Raw genomic sequence first — 17,939 nt, forward strand, 5'->3', positions numbered from 1 at the left:
CATTTGGTTTTAGGGTGAAGAGTTTTGCACGAAATGCTTAAAGGACTTTGATAATTTAAAAAAAACGCAAGAAAAAAAAACAAAACTAGCAACGGTGACCCTACTCGACAACTTGGGTGAAGCCAAAGACTCCGGCAACTATCGTCGCCGAGATCACACAACCCAAGGCGAGGCATTTCCAGAGTCATGTGATCCATGAGATCAACCATTGAGGACGCACGACCTCAGGTGAGCCAGACCAGAAGGCCTCCGACATTGTGTACCTCAAACGGCGAATCATGGAGGTCACATGACTCTAGGCGAAGTAACACCGGAGTCACGTGACCTCAGGCAAGCTAGATCTAGACTCTGATGTCTCGCGAGGCAGTAACGAGTAACCAAGGTCATGCAACTCCAAGCGACTCGATGTTGGCACCTGGCCGAGCTTCTTTAAGCCACCTTCGCAAAATCTTAGTTCTATGGGGAAGAAACGATGAACAATGCAAAATTGAGGAGTTGAAGGCAAAATGGGAACAAAAAATTCACTGATTATGACCTCAAACATTCGCAATGCTCTCCCGATATTGTTAAGGCAAGGGCCGACCTCGCCAGCCAGAGGCGAAGGCCAACATTTGGTAAAGGCAAAATTTGGGTATCAGGTTGATATTGCCGACCCTTACCTCTGGCAACCGGCTAAAGGATGAAGATGGAGAAAGGAAAAAAAAAAGAAAATAAATAAATAAATAAAATTTGAAAAGTTATTAAAGCATTATTAAAAATTATCTCCGTCAGTGCCGATCACGCCACGTAAAACGACCGATTAAAGTTGGCCGGATGGATGTAATTAACATAAATACAAAAGATTTATGACTCAATTAGCACAAAAAGAAAAATTTATAATTGAATTAGTACGATTTAGGACTATTTAAGTAATTCTCTCATATTAAATAGGTTCATAACTTACTTAAGATTCAACCCACATCTATGATTTTCTCTCTTCACTCTCTCTTGTCCTCACTCAATTTTACATTCGCTCGCTACAGACTCTCACATCAGTTTGAACATGAGTTTTTCTATATTATGTTAAATTTATATGTGTTTTAACGACGTGGATCTGATCGAGAATTGATCAAAATAGATTAAATTGGTCAATAACAGTGAAACTACTTTCGATCCGAGCACCCGACGAATCTACTAACCACCCAACTATCCTTATTTTCATAACATATGGGCTTGCCAATTATTCATCTTGGCTACCACGCACATCAAATCAGTTTTAGTCGAAACCCCATCCTGACTTTCTCTTTCTCGGGCTACACCTCCCTCATCCAATCCTCGACAGTAGATTGTGATCTTGCAAGAAGAGAAAAATGGGTGTGTCGTGCATCACGAAGTTCAAGATGCGACAGTCTCGCCAAGCAACGAGTGAGTACGATCTCCGTCGCCGGCGAACAAATTTCTCGTCCGGCGATCGGGATCTTCATCGTATGCACGGAGAGAAAACAAAGAAAGACAAAGAAAGAAAGAAAGAGCGAAAAGAAAACGCCCAACGAGATCAAAGGATCGCCCGCAGACAAGACAAGTACGCACAGACTTCATCTCGTCTAATCACATTATGTTTATTAATCGTTCAGCAAACCCCAGCAAATATTTACAATCCGATCCGACGCGAACGCCGACCGCCATCGCCGTCGTCGTCGTCGTCGATCCAGCGGCCGAGATCGCGGATCAAGCGGCGGCCTGGGCCTGAGCCTGAGCCTGAGCCTGAGCTTGAGCCTCGTCCTCCGGATCTTCGAAGTTGGGGTCCTTGGCGTCCACGGCCGCCTCCCACGCGATCCCCATCTCGGCCCGCGAGTACCCGTCGCCGGACCACGTGAACTTGCCCCCGTGGCCGCCCTTCTTCGGCGACCCGCTCACCCCCGTCGCCGACTTCCGGTCCTTCCGCGCGTCGGGCCTCGGGTTGGCCCTCGGGCTGCTGCTGCTGCTGCCGCCCTTCCCACCGTTCTTCATCTGCGATCGATGGAAGATGAGACGGTGAGATGGGTGCGTGAGACGGAGCGTGAAATGGGGTGAGATTTATACTGGACAGAGAGACGCGAGAGAGGACAAAGTGGCAGGCTAAGAAGAGATATCACGGAGAGACGGGGCCAGAGAGAGAAAGAGAGAGTGAAACTGTGGGTGATGTGAAGGTGTGAGCGTGTGATTCGAGGAACATGGCGAGCCGGATAAGAACGAGTACACTTCGTGACATTATTTTATTTTATTATGAATTATTATTATCATTATTGATGTTGTTGCTGCCGCAAATATTATTTCTTGAGAAAATAATATTAATAAAGCATGAATTTTGATATAATGTCCCATATCGTTCATGCAAACCATAGTTTTAAAGAGAGACTTCGGCATTTTCCCCCACTGCAAATTCCCTCAATAGGGAAAAGAATTTTGCAGACGGATGCCGATGATGAGTATTGGGCTGCTGTTCTCCTCGAAGAAATTGATAGAAAGCATAAAATCTATGGATACAGAATCGGAAGGTTCGCGCGAGGAGAAATGCACGATCATTCCACCTTCGGAGAAATCCTAACGGTTAAATATGACATCGAGGGGTTAAAGTTTCATCTCATTGGACATCATTTTCTCGTGGAAAATGGACATGTCTTCGTTCCCGCTGATGCCGAAGTTCAAGTAAAAGCAAGTCCCTACCTCTCAATTGCTCCGACGGGCTGAATAGTTTTTGAAATACTCTTTCGAGACCGAACACATAGCAGGAAATATTTCCTGTCTAAACCCAAGGCGTTCACATCATCAATAAACATGTATCAGTCGAGATGCCCAAATGGGGAATTTCGAACATAAGAAATGAGGCCCAAACTCCCAAGCCAAATGTGCCCACCAAAAATCATAGAGTTAATCGAGACCTGCACTCTCTATGATAATCTCATAAAGCTTATGTGTGGGCCTATGATATAAATCAAGAGAAAATAAGACAACTTATACCCATGGCTCTCCCCGCCTATCAAAGTGACCATCTTTTAGCCACCAGATTCTTCTTCGAAATTTGATCCATACCAAAGATTAGACTTACAATAGCAGAATTCTAATACACAAATTTCATTTAGTGGCAAATGCAAAGCATGCTGTCAGGATAAAAAAGAACAAATATAATTTTCTTTCCTTTTTTCTAAGAATTATGCCAGGCCTTAAGAAAGAGGAGAAAAAGTGTTTGGGCATTCATAGAGTATTATCACACAGGCCTACAAACTTCACTCCTTATTCCAAACTAATTACATGATTGGCCTTATATAGGCGTAACATGAGGCATTTACAGACATTTTACACACCAATAATACATAGTGGGCTTAATAATACGAACTTCTGGCACATGACACGGGATGCTTCTTTTGGTAAAAACTTGGTGGCCTATAATACAAGCTAGTGGCCGACACATTAGGACAACAGGTCTATTCAAAGTCTTCGAAATTGTTTACTTCATATGAGCTGTCTCCTCAATGTAGTCCTTAAGTTTGGTATAATGATCAATGCGGTCTCTAAAGTAAAGGAGCATGTTAAACATTTACCAATAGTTCAGAGACCATATTGATTCAATTAAAAGTTTAGGGATAATATTGCACATTAAGCCAAAGTTCATGGACCATATTGCATAAATTAAAAGTTCATGATCGACGTTACACATTAGGCCAAAATTTGGGAGACTATTTATTCTATTATCCCTTATTTTATCAACGGTTTAATTATGGATTGGGAATCCTCTCTTACTTAAGAACATCAATTGATCACGTTCGCTGAACATTTGGGTTAATGATAAAGGGTTGGGGTGATTGGTTTCAAGGTGGGTCGGGTTGGTTCCTACCATAGAACAGCATAGTTCAACTACCTACAACACAATAAATCATCCACGAAATAGACAAAATGTATTAGAAACAATTTTCTAAGAACACACATTTCTTAAATAGTCCTTCACCAAACTTATTGTAGAAGCACAAGATCATAAGAAAGAGAGAGGGAAACCACCAAAGGAATATGGGGATTTTTAGGTCCATGGTTCGCAAACATAGGTTCATTTGTTTCGCGTAAAATGTACCATTTTAAAGAAATACTTTCCAGGCTTTTTATTTTCTAGTGTTTGGCTAAAATCTAAAAAAATCTAGAAAGTATTTTAATTGTTTGGTAAGGAAAATCTAATGGGGAAAATTATCAAATATTTTACATTTTTTAATTGTTTTTATTCTTTTCTTTTATTTTTCTTTTTCTTCTTCCTTAAGTGCTCGGAGTGGATTTCCTAACCGGTTAGTGCTACTTAGACTCGCTGTGGCCCAATGGGCCAGGTCTTACTAAACCATCACCTTTTTAGTTTAATTTTTAGGATAAGTGTAGTGGAAGTCCTAAAACTCGTCATTAAAGTGCAATTAAGTTATACAATAATCAAGTCCTAAAACTTGTTAAGCTGGTATAATCAAGTCCTAAAGTCAACACCGTCAATTTGTCTAAGGAAAAATGCTAACGTCACGTTTCCAAATTAAGTTTTCTCTCCTATGTGACGTTTTAAATTAAAACTTGTCAAATTGGTACAATTAAGTCTTAAAGTTAACACTGTCGAATTTATCTTTTTCACCTAATTATGCTTTCTTTAAGCAAAAAAAAAAAATCGAAACATAAGTGAAGAATCCGATTCGATGTCAAGGAATAATAAACAACCATTACAAGCTAAGATAGAAAGATTTACTGTCATTTTCACCCAACTTTACCCTATGTTTTTCCAAATTCTATTCTCTGCTATCTTTATGCTTTACCAAAATATATTCGCTACCATCTTTTTCCCTATCTTTTCGCGGCCTATTCTAACCTCTTTCCAAACAAAATGGTAAAGAAAAAAAAAAAGAGAGAGAGAAGGGTGTCCCCTTAGGATTGTCGGTAGGGGTGAGCAGTTCCCGGTCCGGTCCAGTCCCACCCAAGAACCGGGAACCGGACCGGGAGGATCGGTTCCCATTTTTTAGGACCGAGGACTAGACCGACTAGTCCTAGGACCGTGGACTGGACCGGACCGATGGTCCGGTCCGGTTCCAATGGAACCGATCACGTACTTTTAAATTAGGCTTTCTATTTTAAATAAATAAATGTATTTATTTTTCTATTTTCAAATGGAATCAATCACGTTCCAACGGAACCAATTTCATTTTCCAATGGAACCAATGGAACAATCCTTAAAAAAATTGGTAAAGGCAAGAGGGAATAGATTAGGCTTTCTTTTTTTCTTCAAAAAATTTAAAAAGTAAATATATATATTTATCGGTCAGGTTCCCACCCTAGAACCGGGAACTGGACCGCCCGGAAACCGGTTCCACTTTTAGGAACCGGAAAGCGGACCGATACTCTCGAGAACCGGACCAAACCGGCCGGTCCGGTCCCGGTTCGAGCGGTCCATCATGCTCACCCCTAGTTGTCGGCCCTCTCCTTGCGACGGTAGAAGATCCATAGCCCGCCCCGCCTTTTCATGGTCAGTGACAATATGATCGCTCAACACCCTCCTAACAATAGTAAATGATCCATGACCCTCCCATACCTTGGCATAGGTTGGTGTGGCCCGCTACAACTGTGATAGAGGGTCGCCTAACCCTCTGCCGATGCTTGCATGGGATCATGTCATCTCAGGCCATCGCCGCCACCCTCGACAATCATGAAATGGTGGCGGTGCCCTTTCCAAATGATGTTAAAGAGAGTCACGATCCCTTCCTCTCTCTTTTCTTTTGCTTGATATATATGTTTTTTTTACTCTTAAAGGATTTATAAGTTTATTTTAAGCACTGACACGGCGTTTGCTCGGAAAAATTTAGCTCGATGCCGATAAGCAAAAACTGAAAGTCCGGCACACTAAACAATCGTGATCAAAATTCGGTGATCTGATTGTAAATTCTACCTAAGCTTTATTACCATAAGTAAATTTTTTTTTTGTCAAATACCATTAATAAAGTTTACTCATATATATATGTATATATATATCTAACTGCCATAACAATATTTTTGTAAAATGGGCCAACCAAAATTTCCGTCTGGGACCTCCCAAAAAATGGACCGCACTCGCTGACGTGTCACCATTTCGTTGGAGGGGACAAGCCACTACCTCCTAAAAAATGCCCTAGCTAGCGGCGCGGGCAAAAAAGGCGTGTGGGGCTGAAGCGCACGCAGTTCGCCCGGCCGCAACGAAAAAGCCGGGGAATAAATAGAGGGAGAGGGGGGTAGTTATGAGGGGTGGCCTCGGACTGCTCTCCACGGTGTCGCCTCCGCCGCCTCCGCCTCCGCTCCGCTGCTTCGGCCGCCTCCGCCTCCGCTCCCTCTTCTCCTCCGGTGAGCCTCCCCCTCTCTCTCTCTCTCTCTCTCTCTCTCTCTCTCTATCTCTCTAGGTTTGGAGCTGTTTCGGATTCTTCAGCTCCCGTGCGCGGTTGGCCGGTTGTTCCTTCCACTTTCGCCGTTTGTACCGATTCTCTGGTGATAATCGGAGTGCTCTCCGCCGCCGCCTCGGCGACGTGCATGCATTTCTAGACGCATTGTCCGTTTAGGTTACTGTTTGTTCTATTGCGGCGTTCTCCTCAAGTCGCGATTGCCAAACTAGTACGGCGCACCTGTGACTGTGCTCGTTGTGCGTTTTGTCTCTCCGTTTTTTTTGGGGTTCGTTTGTTGGTAGTCGGGGAGTGTGAGGTTCGGAGGTTGGGGATTTCGGTTTGGCGGTGGTTTTGGTGGAGATTCTGTGAGAACTGCGGTGGTACGTGGAAGGAATTTGGGCTGTGATGATGCGCGCGCCTTGCTGTCTGTACTTTTAGGGATATGCTTTGTGATCGATCGTTCCATGCATGTTCCCCGTGGACATAAATGTGTGCAGTGCGGGACGATGTTTGGTAGTCGATTTTTGTGTTTTGTGTCTTGTCTAAGTTCTTCCGGTAATTTCTTGCAATCCTTGTGAAACTAGACAGATATCCTGAGAGTGAAATCTAGAAAATCAGTTTGGACCGTGAGGACACGAGCAGCGACAACGATGGCGAGTGTAAGTAACCCGCGATCGTCGCTTTTCTTCTGTTTCGGCTTTTGCCACCTCTGCTGGCGCCGGTAACTGTTCTTTTGAAATTATTTTTGTGGCTTGTCTCGCTTGGCATTTCCCAGGATCAAGAAAACATTGGCAACTTAAGGAAACAGGTGGCAAAACTATTTGAGACATCTCTTAGGGCAACAGTCCCCGAGGAATTAGATGTTGAGCCCTTGGTTGCTGCTTGCACTGCAAAGTTTGGCGATTACCAATGGTAGTTTTTTAACCCACCTTCTGGTCATTTGGAAATCAATAAGTTTGCTGGAATTGTATGAATTTATTGCTTTGCATTTTCCAGACATGAAGGTTTTGTGGCCTCATCATGTTTTTCCTCTTTTGGTTTCTTAATACTAATTTGTGATGTCCATGTGTCGTAGCAACAACGCTATGAGCCTATGGCCACGGATCAAAGGGAAAAAGACTGAATTCAGGGGTCCCCCAGCAGTAGGACAGGTAGCAAACTATGTACGGCAGAGTTCTCTAGTCCACGAATTTTCTAGCTTAGCATCTTCTAACTTGTCAACTTCATTCTCTCTAGGCTCTTATGAAGAACCTTCCTTCATCTGAAATGGTAGAGGCATGCTCTGTTGCTGGACCTGGATTTGTGAACGTCACGTTATCGAAGAATTGGATTGCCAAGGTGATTACGTCTCTAAAAATTCTGTTTCCAATTGAATGCCATTGATATTATTGTGGCAGTTGAAATAGATCTTATGTAGGAGGCCAGATTGAGCACCATGACTCACCTAGTGATAAATTTTTTAATTGGTACTCCAGAGCATTCAGAAGATGCTGATTGATGGAATTGAAACATGGGCGCCAAGGCTCTCAGTTAAACGGGCGGTGGTTGATTTTTCTTCTCCTAACATTGCGAAAGAAATGCATGTCGGGCATTTAAGATCTACTATAATTGGAGATACACTGGCCCGCATGCTGGAGTTTTCAAATGTTGAAGTTCTTCGTAGAAACCATGTTGGTGATTGGGGTACACAGGTGATTCCTGAAAATTTTCTTGTTGTGTTGACTATTTTCATAAGTGGGAGATTGATTTGTCATAAAATTATAAGGGGGCATAAAGATTACTGCTTGTGTACTTTCACTGGGAAATTGAATCTTTTACTATGTGAATTTTCATCCTTCTCATCAGATTGCACATTCTAAAAATTTAGTGCTAGCTGCCTTTTCCGCTTTGAGGGAACATGTGCCTACTTTATTTCATTATACTGCTGATGACTATTGATGATGCAATATGCTCTTTTGAACTAATGAAAAATTTGTTTTATTGTACTGTCATGCCATAAGTAACTTCCCTGCTGTATGGGTTTTGCAGTTTGGCATGTTGATTGAGTTCCTTTTTGAGAAGTTTCCTGATTGGGAAAGTGCTACTGAAACCGCCATTGGAGACCTTCAGGTTAGAGATGTTTTATATTCTGACTACTGAAGCTTCAATTGATGACATGCTGTTTAAGACCTTGTATAAAATGGCATAAAATTCTTTCTTGTCTGCCTTTGATATGGGGGGTGCTCGTTTATTCCTATGGGAAGTTAGTATCTTTCTTCCATTTGGACTCAGACATTAACACGCGAAGTTGACACCTTAATGTAGCATTCCCCATCATTTAGATAGTTACTCCACTAACCCCTCTCCATTTCTTGGGGTAAGGTTTTGCAGTGAAAGGTTTTCAACCTCTGATGTTCTTCTCCACCCGAACTCCTTGTGCTTGCATATTAAGCATGGCAGGAAATAACGGGGGTGGTGTATAACTAACTATTCGATAATAGGCTTTTGATGTGACTGATTGTGGTTCCTGTGCACTTCAGTTTGTTTTTCTGTAAATGGGGTGCGGTTATGTGCAAATGCCTAATTTAATCATCTTTTCTTTGTTGGTTTTATTTCCTTTTCCTCTAGCTTGCTGAAACAGAATATATTGGGCTTCAAGATTTGCTTTACTCAATTTAATTGGTGTATGCCAGGCATTTTATAAGGCATCAAAGCAGAAATTTGATGAGGATCCTGTTTTTAAGGAGAGGGCACAGAAGGCTGTGGTTCGCCTTCAGGTTAGTGCTGTGTACTTAGGACAGCTGCAATTTCCATATTCCTATTTTTTTAACTGCGATTAAGACATGTAGTCTTTTGTTGGGTGACTGTTGAGCTTGTATTCAGGGTGGGGAAGTGAGGTATCGCAGTGCATGGGCGCAAATCTGTGATATTAGCCGAAGGGAGTTTGATGGGGTCTATCAGCGTCTTGGAGTTTCATTGGAGGAGAAGGTACTGTACATTGTGGAATTCCTGCTATTAGTCAGCATGTGGTTTTTCTTTTTGTGGAGATATCTCGTGATTTAAGAACTATTTTGACTCATGCGATGCTCTTTCCTGTACATGAGTGATCATTGATCACTCAGCTGAGATATATTTAATCTACAAGGTGCACTTTGACTCAGTTATCGATATGAGGAAGTCATGGTGATGGATTACTTTTATATTATGCATAATATTAGCTCCATGGAAAATCTTCTTCTTCTGAATGCTTGTCCTTATCCTTTTAACATTGTAGCAGTGAGAAAGATGGTTATTTTTCTTGGTGTTGATGATTTTAAGAACATCGCTATATGAGCTTTGTGTCCTAATTTCCTCTAATTTAGTTTTCTGTGACATAGTGTTGGAGCTGTGAATTTCCATATGACTCTAGTGTGAGATGGTTTTTGACATGCTGGGAACAGTGCGTTTCCACGACTTAGCATCTTAATGATTTTTTATGCATTGCCTTTTGTCAGGGAGAAAGCTTTTACAACCCGTATATTCCTAGTGTACTGGAGAAGCTGAGCAACTTAGGGTTAGTTGAAGAAAGTGAAGGAGCTCGTGTGATTTTTATTGAAGGGTATGAGAGACCCCTTATCGTAGTGAAGAAAGACGGCGGTTACAACTATGCATCAACTGATCTCTCTGCCCTTTGGTTAGATTTCTTTAAACTTGGAAAGCCATTGTCTGTTCTTATTTTACATGGCCATCATATAGGTTAATTTCTGTAAATGTTTTTTTTTAAATGATTTATTCTTCTGCTTAACACATCAACTTCATGTATTCACATTCTAGCCTGTAATGCAGTCCTTTCCTTTGATTTGACAGTCTATTTGGGAGGCCTTGGCCTAAGTATTTTAGTGAACAGGGAACTGGATATTTGGTTTATGGTAGTTTCAATTGCCATTACAACTGATGCAGTGAATCAAGGTTTTCACAAAAATAACGAAACGCAGTGAATATATTATAAGCTGTAGTACAGATAACTAAATGTTTAGGCTTAAGAAAACCAAGGACTCCTAAAAGTATAATCTGCTGTAAAGAATATTAGAAGAGGATGGCTTACGAGTTTCGGATAGGGTTTAAGGACTATTATAATTGACTCAAACAACACTAGAATCTCAGCCCTTTATCTACTTTAAGATCTAATCTCCATCACTGAACCTCATTAAAGATCACATGCTGGTGGTGCGACTCCTTAAACTCTACAGAGACAACTAATTATTAAACAGAAAATGGGGAAATTACTGTAATACATCCTGCGTCAAGAACTCTTATTCACAGACACTCTTCTCGTCTACCCTGGGTTGCTCGATGTTACAATATTTTCCTCTATTTGAGGAGGGGCGTTAATAGTCATTCAGAAGCATTGTCGTTATTCCAAATTCACTTTTATGTTTTTTATATTGGTGTTCTACTGTTGTGACTTTTTAGCAATAAGGTCTCACCTGACAATCGTGCAGGTATCGCCTGAACATAGAAAAGGCTGAGTGGATTATTTATGTCACTGATGTTGGTCAGTCCGAGCACTTTCAAATGTTTTTCAAGGTGAATATTCAGAGCCGTATGCCGTTCTGTTTAATTTCTTTCCCTTGTTTATTGTACTATGGAGTATCATGATTGATTTGTATCGAATTATTCTCTGCATTCAATCTTTATGAACTTGTTGACTTGAGGATACATGCGTGAATTGGCTTATGCATTATTGGCCTTCTTTACAAGTCCATATGATTGGTTAGTGGCATGGAACGAAGCTTACTTATATCCTTGTTTCTGTTTTTTCAGGCTGCTAAGCGTGCAGGTTGGCTTCCTGATGATGATAAAGCATACCCTAGGACTAGCCATGTTGGCTTTGGTCTTGTTCTTGGTGAAGATGGTAAGCGTTTTCGAACTCGCAGTACTGAAGTCGTTAGACTTGCGGATTTACTGGATGAAGCCAAAGCTCGCAGTAAAGCAGCACTTGTTGAACGCGGTATGTCACTGTTCTTTATTTGGGTTTCATGAAACTTATTGGCTCAGTTTAGAATGTTTACTTTGCATTGATGCCAGACTATCCTAATTGAAATTAACTGTTCGATTTGCACCTTTTGACTACATAAATATTGTTGAGTTATCAGCATTTCATTTAGAAGCCTTTAAAATTTATGGTGGAACTTTCCATCAGGCAAGGATAAGGAATGGAATGAGGAGGAGCTTGACAAAACTGCAGAGGCAGTGGGTTATGGAGCTGTGAAGTAAGTCCACTGTCCCGCTAATAATCCTACCATGGTTTTTGTTATGCTGGTTCCATGCTCAGAAACAGCTCTGATGAGATGGTCTATGTCATTAAGTGGGTCTATAACCAAAATGCAAGCTAGACATTAGTGCATTGAAGAAGGCCTCAGTAAAGCTTCAGGAAGCACAAGCTGAACTGAACCTAGACTCTAGCAACTGACAAACAAGAAAATTTTCAGGAGTGATATACTAATCAAGAAACTGCGATGGGTTAAAAAGATCCTCAGAATAGTTTTCTATGCTTTTGTTTTTTGATAAAATGTTGTTACATGCTCTTTATCTAGAATTGCTTGGAGCATTTTCCTGACCATAAGAGAGATGGTTGAACTTTTTTTTGTGAAAATTTATTGAATGCCTTGCTAAGTAGTTGTCCGTTCAGTCCTTTATATGGATTTAGGAGTAGAGATAATTGATATCCTCTACTTCTCTTTGTAGGTACGCCGACTTGAAGAACAATAGGACCACGAACTACACCTTCAACTTTGATCAAATGCTTAATGATAAGGTGCAGATTTATGTTCTCCATCAATAGCTCTGTCAATAATTGATGAGTGTAGCTGAAATTATTTTGTCATGATTCCCAGAGAAATAAAGTCCTTTCCACTCCTTGCATTTTTACTTTACTAGGACAACAAAATTACTTTGGTTGTGTTGAGTGGATTTGGTTATTAAATTTTTTATTATGTTCCACTCAGTCCATGAGTTTTATATCCCATTTTTACCACAACGCACACACATGCATGTACGCCTCTCCTTGTTTCTTTATCTGTCCTTTCTTCATTCCTTTTTGGCTAAGTTATTATTTATGATGACAGGGGAATACTGCTGTCTATTTGTTGTATGCCCATGCTAGAATCTGCTCAATAATCAGAAAATCTGGCAAAGATATAGAGGAACTTAAGAAAGTAAGTAGTCTGTCTGTTATTTATGTTCAATTAGATATTGATATGGGCATATGGATTTATCGTGTAATGATTCTCCCCGCCCTTCTCTCTCTCTCTCTCTTTGGAAGATAAGAAAGTACTGATGCATCTTCATTCAAAAAATTGATGTACATCATTGTAATTAATGTTTATGGAACTTTACAACAACTCAACCAACGACGTTCTCTCTTTTGAATGCTAATTAAATTACCTCCTGGTGATTTATTTGGGACTTGAAACTAAAAATTAGTATTCCATGGTGCTACAAATTCAACATTTTGTCCTTTGTGTTTTAACTCATGCTTTTTGGCTGTAGACCGGAACCGTAGCATTGAATCATCCTGATGAACGGGCATTGGGGCTCCATTTGCTCCAATTCGGTGAGGTAGGACATAAATTAAGCATGATTTTGACAATGTCACGATACTCTTTTCTGCAAAGTGGGGTAGATATTAATAATACTTTCTTGATTGTAACTTTGCAGACTGTGGAGGAGGCTTGCTCTAATTTGTTGCCCAATGTGTTGTGTGAATACCTGTACAATATGTCAGAGAATTTTACCAGATTCTATTCGAACTGCCAGGTACTATTACATCTTTTGCCTCTGTCATGCTTCCAGATGGCAGGACATGAACTGCTGCTTGTTTCAAGCATTCATGCCATGTGCTTGTTTCGTCTCTTCACTGGGTGTGTCCGTCTGGTTTTCAAGTTTGCTAAGAATCTCAGTCCATAATTGCAAAGTGGTAAGATTTTAGTGCGGAGGGCTTTTGAAAGATAATGGTGTAATTTCTGGCTCTCTTCACTAATTTCCGAGGGCAGTTATGCAACTGCCTCCTTTGAAGTGCTGAAATTTTAAATTTGAGGTTTGAATTGCATCTCTCAAGTGGCCATAGTACTCGTACTATTTTTGAGAAACGTCATTATTTCTGGACAATCTCCCTAAGGTCTCAGCGTTGCCTCTGCACATTCGTAGTGATATGAGGCGAGATGTTACTTCCTTTCAATAGCTGTCACTGCAATGCTTCGTTTCCATCATGTTTATTCCCAACTTACGTATAGACTTAAACTATATGCTTAATGCATCTTTATGCAGTTTAGCTGAAATGTTACGGGAAATAGTACTGAAATGTTTGAAATTATCCGCAGGTGGTTGGATCGGCAGAGGAGACCAGCAGGTTGCTGCTGTGCGAAGCGACCGCGGTTGTAATGAGGAAATGCTTCCATCTCCTCGGGATAGTGCCCGTCCACAAGTTATAAGTACATTAAAAATAGGGTACCTTCTTCCAAATTTTGTGAGTTTACTGCACTGATTCACCCAAAGATTGGGTTAATTATAGGAAACGAGATACGGAAGCGGAAATTTTTCGTGTTTAGTTTGGAATGTCATGCCAGCGCAAGGGGATTTTTGTTGGGGTGGCCTAATCTTCTCTGTTGTTTTCCATGTATTGCATCGCATCGCATTTCTTGTATACTAGAAATCCGGTGAATTCGATCTATTAGTGCAATTAAATAGCAATTACATGGTTCGCATTATAACGCGTGTGATGATTTCAGATCTGGGGTTTTCAATTTATGGCCAATTTGAAATTGTCAAGATCAAGTCGAAGCCGATATACGCTAATTAAAAGTAAGAAACCGATCCTGATCGACCTCAGAAACCGATCCTAATCGACCTTGGTTTAAATGGATAACCATTCCCAATTTATGTTGATCCTCCCTTCCGACTCAACGCGGCATCTTCAATGTCATTATCATCCTGTCTTATCCTATTGGCGTGAAGCATCTTTATCTTGTTGTATTCTTGATCTAGCATGAGATATGAGGATGCTATATGCTTATCCATTCTTAACGACGGAAAGGGATTATACAATCACGCGCGAAAATGACAATGCTTGTTTCTCGGAGATCGTTTTCGCCCCAACAAAGCCTCAGTAGGTCGGGAATAGGAAGAACCTCTTCGAACCCCCTCGTGACTACGCTCCACCGGCATAAGCGACCATTATGCCGATCCGGGCGAGGCTATCCTTGGACGGATTAAGCGAACATCTTAAAATTTTATTTCGAACCGAACTCATTCATCGTTATTCGATCAAACAAGTTTTTTTTTTTTTAATTACACAAGTCATGTTTCTCATTCTATGTCGATGCATAAACTAGGACCAATAGAAAAAGAAAAAAAACGCATCACATGCTTCCCCAAAATCACTGGCTCCTTGATTATTTACCATAAACTCTTCCTAAATCATACAAAGCAAAAATGCCAAAAAAAAAAAAGAAAGAAAAAAAAGCAAATGTTCCGCCGGAACGGAAGATGTATTCTCAATACCCAGTCGAGCAAAACTCAAAATGTCTTGAGTATCGGAACGGGCGGTCTATTGCTGAGTGAAGTACACCTCTTCCCTAGATGCGAAGAAGAAGAAGAAGATGATGGAAAAGCAGATCTTGACGATGAACCCTTCTTCGATATGATGGCCTTGGGACCAAACGATCTGTTGGGGCTGTCCAAGCCTCCTGCATAGCTCTTGCACAGTTTCAATCTCTTCACGTAGGGCCTCTCCTTCTTCACCAGATCCTCCACGCTCCTGCAGCTCGCCAGCGATGTGAACGACTGCGATTTCCCGTCGTAGTACCTCGAGAGCCCTCTCCTGCGACATCAGGGAATTCCATTAATCGTCGCTTCATGAATGCGTGCACTCTAGTTTTCGTAGCTGTTGTTCGTGGGATTTTATTAGGAAGTTCGGGTCGAGATTCGGGCATGATCTTAGTTCAACTGATCTAGTAGGGCTTGAGATCTTGTTCATTATGATCTTAGTACTAAAAACATCTAACCCTTTTTTCCTTCTGTCGAGGTGATTCGGAATTTTCTTTCTCACTCGATCTAAATGCTTCAAGAACCACCATACTAGGATATTTCCTTGCTGTTCTCTTGATGAATTAAACTAGGAGCAACGACTTTTCGTGTTTGCTCTCGTGCTCGTGCTCGTGCCTTGATTCGTGTCGGCCCTATGATATCATGAGACGCAAGAAATTCACTAGATAACTATAGCTTATCACACAAAAGTGCGAGATCAGGTTTGAGTTATGGATACGATGACATTTTCTTCTCACGTATCTGATCGATACGAATTTTAGCAGAACTATAATAACAGCAGATCGTGTTCGAACGTGGGGAAAGAAATGATCAAACTTACTTTATAGGAAGCTGAGCCATGAGGTCCGACAACTCGTACAAAGGTCCATGTTTGCCCGCGAGAGACGACGACGACGACGACGACGACGAACAAAGGCTCGATTTCGATAAAGAAGGCGATGGAGAAGAAGACGCATCCTCTAGGAGATCGGGCGACGACGACGACGACGACGACGACGATTCTCGGGAGGAGTCTCTCGAGCCTTGATCATCCATGGACGTCTCTACCGATTCCGAATCATCGCAGACATTATCACCACCACCACAGCCGCCGCCACCTTCCATGATGCTCCACCCCTCTTCCCTTGGACGATCACCAAGAAACCTCAAACCCAGATCGCCAAAGCTCTGATCTTCGCCACCCATTAAAGTCATGAACAAGATAGACACACCCAGAGAGAGAGAGAGAGAGAGAGAGAGAGAGAGAGAGAGATGTAGATGTGGTCTTATCTCTGAAGACTTTGTTGCAGGATGCAGTAGTTAGTGATGATCCTCAGGGTCGCTCTTAAGGAAGCATGTGAGTATAAATACACACACGTACCCAAACAACAGCAGCATAAAGATAAGGTAACGTGATGCGTGCTTGAATGCGCAAAGGGATGAGTTCATCTTAAATACCAAAACGGAAGCCGTGGTGGCATGCGGATAGGATAGAAATGGACCCCCCCATTATTTCCCCTTTTTTTTTATATAATTCATTAATCATCCAAATTATTTATTTTAATCAAATTCATCGCTTTATTTATTTATTTATTTATTTTATTTCTTGGTACGACATGGACTTTTGTCCTCGAGGAGTAGTCAGCATCATCAGCCTTCCCCGATTCTCATTCCCTGTTCCCATTCCAATAATTGGTCTGAAATTCGTGGGGAAAGAAAGGCCTTTTCTCCATTTTGCTAGCAACGAGGATAAGGCGTAATTATCTTTCCTGTTTTTTCTTCTTTCCTTTTTCTTTTTATCTGTTTATTTTGATTTTATTTTGTTTTTTTTTTTTGAAGAAGTGCATACACATGTCCGAGTCGCCGATATGGACGGATCTATCCTAGCCCTTTCTCTATCGATGGGTAACCGATCGAAAAGCGCCATTATCTTTTGGCCTTCTTTGCCCCATAAAGCAATGACACCCGTGTTCAAATTTTGGCCTCGCTTTTTGAATTCATATTTATTTCATCCTTTTTTCTAGAACGAGGAAGTCCCCTTTGAAATAAAATTGGGGTAGGTCACACCCGGTTTGGTATCTCGTGAAGGTGGATAATTAGTCATAATCCGTTGCCGATTGCCGATAATTATCCGTTTAATTCTATTGTTAGAACATGGCTATTCTTGTTCATCTCAATCTTGGGTGGTCGTTAAATCAACGGTGATTTTCTTCTGTATAATATTACGTGTGATGTAATTTTTTGGGGGTCAACAAGTATAATGTAATTGACTTGCTGGCAAAAGTCAAGATTATGTGAACAGTGTTTTCTGGGGTTAGGTTCTTTGCAGGGTTTCTTTTATTTTATTTTTATAGAGCTAGTTTATTGACGGGGCTTAATGTTATTTTCTTATTAGGGCTCTAAGACCAACCGAAAAAAGTCCCTATCTTGACCTCTTCTTACCACCACGGTGATTGGCCTAGTAAGTAGCGTACGCCTTATTTTCAATGTGGTTTGGAGTCCCACTCGGTCATACGTTCGAATCCCCAAATCGCTCCTCGGCCTCAAGAAGTATTGGTTCGTTTGCGAGCATAAATCCGACCGCATCACGGCACAAAAGAACCCCGATTCTATTCCAACTAGCACTGTGATGGCAGTAGAACATGGCTCGAACTGAACGGTCCATCAAGGGCATGAAATCTTGTCACGCCAATCGCCCGTTTCCACCCTTTCGTTCTTAAAAATGAAAAAAATCTTGGACACTTACTATTTTCTGTTTTGTATTGTTTTTCTTGACATGAAATCATTCCCATACTTTCAAAAGAACCCGCTTGTCCATCGCCATTTACATGGTCAAACGTCAATTAAACCCTTAATGACTGTCGAGGCTAATTGGAATTAAACTAATCCCACAAATGGAAACACAGAGGCCGAGCCCCTGGAAATATTCCCTCTCTCTCTCTGCACTTTTTTTGTTCAACGCCAATCCTCAGTCATTTAAACCCGAATCCCGAAGACAAGAACAGTGTCTCTTGA

At 41.3% G+C, this 17,939-nt stretch overlaps 2 protein-coding genes across 3 annotated transcripts; one reads left to right on the forward strand and one right to left on the reverse strand.

The window, feature by feature from the left end:
- The first annotated feature begins 6,184 nt into the window (after nucleotides 1-6,184).
- LOC115684554 (arginine--tRNA ligase, chloroplastic/mitochondrial) lies at nucleotides 6,185-13,987 on the forward strand. 2 transcript variants are annotated; one of them, XM_030609326.2, is made up of 18 exons: nucleotides 6,185-6,345; nucleotides 6,969-7,039; nucleotides 7,156-7,292; nucleotides 7,456-7,531; nucleotides 7,617-7,718; nucleotides 7,856-8,071; nucleotides 8,409-8,489; nucleotides 9,053-9,136; nucleotides 9,243-9,347; nucleotides 9,854-10,032; nucleotides 10,841-10,925; nucleotides 11,163-11,349; nucleotides 11,542-11,611; nucleotides 12,087-12,156; nucleotides 12,467-12,556; nucleotides 12,891-12,959; nucleotides 13,059-13,157; nucleotides 13,721-13,987. In XM_030609326.2, the coding sequence occupies exons 1-18, from the start codon at nucleotides 6,243-6,245 to the stop codon at nucleotides 13,829-13,831; spliced, it is 1,935 nt and encodes a 644-aa protein (XP_030465186.1). In that variant the 5' UTR covers nucleotides 6,185-6,242; the 3' UTR covers nucleotides 13,832-13,987. The 2 variants fall into 2 exon arrangements, with proteins under 2 accessions (XP_030465186.1, XP_030465187.1); XM_030609327.2 differs by having other exon boundaries at nucleotides 6,204-6,345; nucleotides 6,965-7,039.
- Nucleotides 13,988-14,766: 779 nt separating this feature from the next.
- Nucleotides 14,767-16,352, reverse strand: LOC115684557 (protein OXIDATIVE STRESS 3-like). Its single transcript, XM_030609331.2, has 2 exons — nucleotides 15,766-16,352; nucleotides 14,767-15,219 (listed from the first exon to the last, which is right to left on the reverse strand). Exons 1-2 carry the CDS (start codon nucleotides 16,137-16,139, stop codon nucleotides 14,916-14,918), a joined length of 678 nt encoding a protein of 225 aa, XP_030465191.1. The 5' UTR covers nucleotides 16,140-16,352; the 3' UTR covers nucleotides 14,767-14,915.
- Between the last annotated feature and the right edge of the window lie 1,587 nt (nucleotides 16,353-17,939).

The sequence above is a fragment of the Syzygium oleosum genome, unplaced genomic scaffold (genome assembly GCF_021117445.2).
Source record: "Syzygium oleosum isolate NSW1041296 unplaced genomic scaffold, Sole_v2.1 Sole_v2.04, whole genome shotgun sequence".
NCBI classification, from domain to species: Eukaryota; Viridiplantae; Streptophyta; class Magnoliopsida; order Myrtales; family Myrtaceae; genus Syzygium; species Syzygium oleosum.

Excerpts from the sequence above, each read along its gene's own strand:
- LOC115684554 (XM_030609326.2), top strand. The coding sequence starts at position 6,243 with ATGAGGGGTGGCCTCGGACTGCTCTCCACGGTGTCGCCTCCGCCGCCT. Across the intron at positions 10,033-10,840 it reads ACTGATCTCTCTGCCCTTTG|GTATCGCCTGAACATAGAAA; the intron begins GTTAGATTTCTT and ends ACAATCGTGCAG. Across the intron at positions 11,612-12,086 it reads GTGGGTTATGGAGCTGTGAA|GTACGCCGACTTGAAGAACA; the intron begins GTAAGTCCACTG and ends TTCTCTTTGTAG.
- LOC115684557 (XM_030609331.2), bottom strand. The coding sequence starts at position 16,139 with ATGACTTTAATGGGTGGCGAAGATCAGAGCTTTGGCGATCTGGGTTTG. Across the intron at positions 15,220-15,765 it reads ATGGCTCAGCTTCCTATAAA|GAGAGGGCTCTCGAGGTACT; the intron begins GTAAGTTTGATC and ends CTGATGTCGCAG.